General features: G+C 37.9%; 1 protein-coding gene across 13 annotated transcripts in view; it reads left to right on the forward strand.

The window, feature by feature from the left end:
• The window catches only part of nrg1 (neuregulin 1), a 71,150-nt gene extending 65,890 nt beyond the window's left edge, over positions 1-5,260 (forward strand). For 10 of the 13 annotated variants that reach the window (XM_047805071.1, XM_047805073.1, XM_047805077.1 and 7 more), the window contains 5 exons: positions 994-1,096; positions 1,218-1,350; positions 1,558-1,688; positions 2,090-2,281; positions 2,419-5,260. In XM_047805071.1, the coding sequence (XP_047661027.1) occupies positions 994-1,096; positions 1,218-1,350; positions 1,558-1,688; positions 2,090-2,281; positions 2,419-3,082 (1,223 nt within the window). In that variant the 3' untranslated portion in view covers positions 3,083-5,260. The remainder of the gene's footprint in view (positions 1-993; positions 1,097-1,217; positions 1,351-1,557; positions 1,689-2,089; positions 2,282-2,418) is intronic. The other 3 variants (XM_047805076.1, XM_047805074.1, XM_047805072.1) reach the window with 2 other exon arrangements.
• The last annotated feature ends 740 nt before the right edge of the window (positions 5,261-6,000 follow it).

Consider the following 6,000-nt stretch of genomic DNA (forward strand, 5'->3'; position numbering starts at 1 on the left):
CCAATCTTTGCATGTTGGAAAATATGCTGAACATCGTCCTCCCATCTTTCTTTTTTCTCCTCCTCATTCTTTCCTCAGCCCATCTCATCCTGCAACTTTTTTTCCTTTTCTCTTTTTTTTTCTTCCTTTAATTAGTTTTCTACGCTTTAAACAAAATACCTGCATTTTTTTTCTAGACGTAGTAATGGCAGTTGTGTCATGTGCCCGTTTCAGAGGATGTTTACTACCAATAAACTGAACTAATAAATTGTTAACCGGAAGACTTTGAGTTTAGACAACAGCAATTGCTCACAGGGCGTCAAACATTGAGTATTTCAAACCCTCTGTTGATTTTATTGATATGAAGGCAGAATTTATGGCTCTTTCACACACTGTAGGATTTGAATCATGTAGCATATGAATCATATATCATTTTACAAGCCTGCCACAGACCCTGTGACCAAGTGCTGCTGCTCTTTTAGTCCTGTTTCCTAAAGCCTTGTGTTTGTGAAAAACTGGAGCACTTGCAAGCCAAAGCAGTGTATGACCAAGAAAAACAGTCAGATTTACTAATCACTGCTGCTTTGGTTCTGCAGAAGCTACAAAGTATTTCACATACTCGAGTTCTTATTGAAAACAACCCTCAAGATCTTTATCTATAAACAGCATAATTAACCCAAATACACACATGTAAGTAATGTGTTATCTATGCCCGATCTACCGGGAATTTATAGGAATGCATTTCCAAGGATGTATTTGACACAGTGACTTTCAAACCCACCTTTAATGAATACTATTGTATTCTGCAAAACTGCATCCTGAGATCAATTTGCATTCCCAACTCTACTAATCAAAAAAAAAAAATCTATCTGTTTATTCGTGAGATTTCTGCAAATAGAATTTTATAACATTTAATTCATTTGCACAAATCCACCATGTTAAAATACAACCTTATTTTTAAAATGATGTTATTGTGGGGTTGTAAAAAAAAAAAATCTTTGTCCTCTTTTCCAGAAGCTGAGGAGCTGTATCAGAAACGCATATTAACAATAACAGGCATCTGCATTGCTCTCCTAGTTGTTGGCATCATGTGTGTGGTGGCCTACTGCAAAACAAAGTAATTCCGTTTGCCATCGATATTTAAATGTTGGCTTCGTGTGTATTCTATGAATGATTCATATATTGAGATGTGACACACTGAGATGTTTTAATCAGATACGTGTTTGTTCGTTGAGCAGGAAACAGAGGCAAAAGCTGCATGATCGCTTGAGGCAGAGTTTACGAAAGCGAAATGCCATGGCTGACATAGGCAATGGCTCGCAGTACCCCCAAAACCTCCATCAACCACCGCAAAGCCTGCAGCTTGTTAATGTAAGTGCTCGCACCATTTAAAACGAGATAAAGCCTCAATTACATCTAGGCGGTATGACCACCAAAATGACCACAGTGTAGCAGGAAAGTGAACATTATGGTCCATTACTTTAAGTAAAATACAAGACACAAACAGGCCTGTATCTGAAATCTGTACTAACGTTGAAGCATATGTGCTCACGTTCTGTTGATTTCTTCTGATTTCAGCAGTACACATCGAAAAATGCCGTCCCTGCTGAGCACGTGATCGAGAAGGAAACAGAAACTTCATTTACCCTGAACCAGTACACATCGCCGACTCAGCCTTCCACTGCCGTTACCGCTAGCCTCAGTCAGGGGTACAGTGTTCACTTCCTTTCTGAGAGTGTAAACAGACTAGAGACTGAATAATAGAGCTTTATACTAAACTGTAGAATGAGCAAAATATTGGACTCTTGGAGGTTAATTAGTATGAACAATGATTTTTTGATTTGCATTCCAGAAGAAGTAAGGCAATAAGGCAGGTTGTGTAATAGAATCGTATCGTGAGAGCTAATGTATTAATCAGCATCGGTTTTTGTCTTTGAAATGAAAAATAATTGCACGAGTGTAGTTTTTTTTTCCTTCTCTGTTGTACCATTAGTTTAACAAAAGCTTAATATTATATATTAAACTTACTAAGTCTTTTGTACAAGCTCGGTTAGATAAGCTTGCTTGTCAATGGTAGTCCTTTTGATTGTTTTTCTCTGTGACAATATAGTTGGAGTAATAAAAAGCCAGAGAATGTGGTGTGTGACACTCGTGCGATCTCTGCGGTACAAAATAGCCGGAATGGCACTCCGAGCCACCGCGGACGTCTAAATGCCACCGGAGGAGCCCGAGATGTCAACACCTATGTCAAAAACTCCAGAGAAACAACGGATTCCTACAAAGACTCTCCATACAGTGAGAGGTAAAGTCAGCCCTAAACTCCTAAACCAAATGTTTTGTGGCTCCTTATGTAAATGATAATGTTAATGTAACTTCACAGTATTTTTTCAGCCAGCAATATGTTATTCATACAATTGAAATTCATCCTCTTTATGTAAGGTTTGTTTCGACCGTGACAACACCGACACGCCTCTCGCCTGTGAAGTTGCTTTCCCCAGCAACGCCCTCCTCCCCTCCCTCTGAAATGTCAGCACCTCTCCCCAGCCTGGCAACCTCTATCCCATCCATGGCGACGAGTCCATTGGGTGAGGAGGAACGCCCTTTGCTGTTCCTCACGCCCCCACGGCTCAGAGAGAAATCAGAGTCCACCCGAGCCCAGCAGCTCCGCAACTCTGCCCACTACAACCATGGCCTGGATGAGATGAGCCCTCCAGCCAGCCCGCTGCACATCCAGGAGGACGAGCAGCATGAGAGCATGCAGGAGGACCTCTCTGTTCCCTGTGAACAACCCACAACTGTTGCTGATAGCCCCACAGCCATGCAAAACTCTAAAAGAACAAAAGTCGGATCTCAGAACAGTCAGGATGAGCAGAGTGGAAGCAGCTCTGAAAGCAGCAGCTCAGAAAGTGAGGCAGAGGAAGAGCGCATCGCCGAGAACACACCGTTCCTCATACAGAACGCTGCGGTTGCAGGCATGACTGTGCTGGGGCTGGAGCTGGTAGAGAGCAGCAGGACTAACGCCGCACTGCGCCTCTCCCCACAAGATGATCTACAGAGCAGACTAGCCAACGTAATGGCTAACCAAGATCCAATTGCTGTGTAAAAGTGAACATACCATAGAAAAAATTAAAAGGATACTAAGAGTAAACACTAAACATTTATTTTATATAAATTAAGTATTTGAGGGATATAAAAAATAACTTTTATTTTAGTTATGTAGTGCAAAAATCTTTTATAAATTAAATGTGTATATAATGTGTTTGCTTCTTGAAAAAAGTGCCATTTGTTATATATATATGTATGTATATATGGTCTCAGTATTTCAAAGGCAGAAACAATATCAATGGTGCCTTTAATTTCAGCATGGAGAACTAAAGGAAACTGTGTAATGACACTGAGCTACATATTCATGACCTTGAGCCAGCATCCAGCACTGCTGCAATCCACAATCGGCTGAAGAAGTTTAAAAATCCATAAGAATAATATAAAATAAAGAAATAAAAAAAATGAAAAACAGTAAAAATGAATCTCAAAGTATAAAATTGAGTTACTGTTCATTACTGTTCCTTCTTTCTCAGCTGGTAAGAAGGTTATTAAAGCTTAGCACTAGAAATCTGAGTTATCATTGGGCATGTGAAAGCTATGAGTCCAGCCAGTTGAATTTGTCTAGTTTGCCTGTTACTGAATGAATATTTGGCTCACTATGTCAATAATTCAACACATCCGTTGGCTTCACAGTAATGCATTGTGGGGAAGGTACAGCACCAATATAAGACCTGGTTTACACAGTGTACAGTAACACCAGGAAATGTAAGCATTCGCCCATCAATATTCTTGTACAATGTTATATTATTTCCAACGTGTCTGTTGTTTTATTTCTTTTTATCAGATATGATCACTTGTGTAACAGGTTCACTCGCTTCAACTGTATTTTGCAGCGTAAAAAATTATGCCAGACAAAAAAAACCCCACATCTGAGTGGCAAAACGCAGACACTAACTTATTATGAAGCTGAATGGTGGAAAAAAATGCCTCTGAATACTACTTCACTTTATAAATCTCTGTATTGTACCTGTAGTGTGTCAGAAGCCAGAAAGTCTTAAATAATACCGGTTAAGTTCAAATTACAGCTTGATTTTTTTTTTCACTTTACCAAAAATGCCCTAAATCAAGACTTTGTGTTTGCATAAGAATTTGTTTGAGAACTGCTGAAAAGAATGCTTAAGAATTTCTGCAGAATTTCATACCAATACCTTTTTATTTTTTCCTGAGATGATCAGAAAAAGCCATCACAAAATCTGGCCCATTTACATTCTTCATTTTATAGTATTTATTTTGTCTGTTATTTATTTATTTATTTATTTATTGCTTTGGCCTTCTATAGTCAGTCAAATGTAGTCTATATTTTAATAGTACTGAAAATATATGCTTTATATATATATATATATATATATATATATATATATATATATATATATATATATATATATTATACAGAGAGAGAGAGAGAGAGAAAGAGAGAGATTAATAGATATAGGTATATGTAAGACTGGATTCACTTTTTCACCATTCCATTATATTCCCATGTTTTTGTTTTTTTTTTGTTTTTTTCATGTTGGAGGCCTAGTGTAAAAATGCAATATGAATAAATTTGCAGCTGATTATATTCTCAGTGTACGGTTATATTATCTTAAAACTTTAAACCAGAGAGAGCCCATGAAAATACCCCATGATGCATTGCTTTCAAACCAAGGAGTGTCTGTCAGATGCACCTGTCTGTAAATAAGCCTCCAACAGCTTGGTTTCTTTAGTTTACGCAAGACAAGTAATTACGGCAAGGTTTGTGTTTTTTGGTCCACTTCCTTAACAACTTGTATCTATCTCACCACTGATATTTTGTGACATGACCGTAACTAATTATACACAAAATCTTTATTGTTTAATTTAATTTATATTATATATTTTTTCTTTCAGAGGACAGACTGTCTGTTCATTTATTTCTTTTTCGTATACATGACGTGTAAACTGATATGTTAAATCTTACTGGGTCTCTGTGTCAGCGTGGTCGATTGACTGCACTGTGCAAACTACATTACAAATGCAAGAGAAACACAAAATAAACCATAGTCAAGATAACTGCATGAACACACAAAAAGACAATTGCTGGCATGTAATTGCACTAAATGTGCATGATCACAGATGTCAATCAAAGCCATTGCAGTAGTAACAGACTTGCAGGTCTCGCTACTCTTCTACGTTTCATTAAAGAACTCTCCATGTTCATCTACTATTGTGTGAAATACGAAACATACTGTGTGGTTTGAAATGTTTGCAGCTGCTTCTTTTAATTAGATCCTTCATTCAAAATTCGATGAAAATAGGATTGGCTTGTTGAATTTTTTTAAATTGGATATAAAGGTTATAGCATACATAGTATAAACAATCCTGTATGACCGGTATGGTGCCAAAATGCCTAATTAAGGACTTCCCACCGGTTTAATTTTTACTTAAGGTATTCAGACCCACCATATCCACAGTGTTCTCATTGTTCTCTGTACAGAGAAATCTTCAGTGTATTGACGTATGAAGTTGCATGAAAGAGTTTCACTGGTGTCATCAACATGTCCAGACATGTACTTTGCTGCTTTACTGCAGTTCCAGTGCTGTTGGCATTTCAACATTCCTGCTGTTCTCTCCACCTTAAGTAATCACTGAATACCTTGACCCACTTGGTTATCGTCTGTCGGATGCATTAAACAGTTACACTTTGAATTACCTTCATGACAAAGCACACACAATTCGTAGACAAGTCCAATTACACTATGATTCTGTTCAAGCTCCAGGATGGAAAAGTTGAAAAGTATAGGGCATATAGGGCAAAATGTTGTACAGTCGTTGGTTTTAAGCAAAGCCACATGTTGAGAATCAAGCTGAATCAGTGATCGGCAAAACCCATGTTGCTCAGAATTTCCAGATGGGCCAAGCCACATGTTGGGCTGAACTGTCAGTTGAACAAACCAT

The sequence above is a fragment of the Tachysurus fulvidraco genome, chromosome 20 (genome assembly GCF_022655615.1).
Source record: "Tachysurus fulvidraco isolate hzauxx_2018 chromosome 20, HZAU_PFXX_2.0, whole genome shotgun sequence".
NCBI classification, from domain to species: Eukaryota; Metazoa; Chordata; class Actinopteri; order Siluriformes; family Bagridae; genus Tachysurus; species Tachysurus fulvidraco.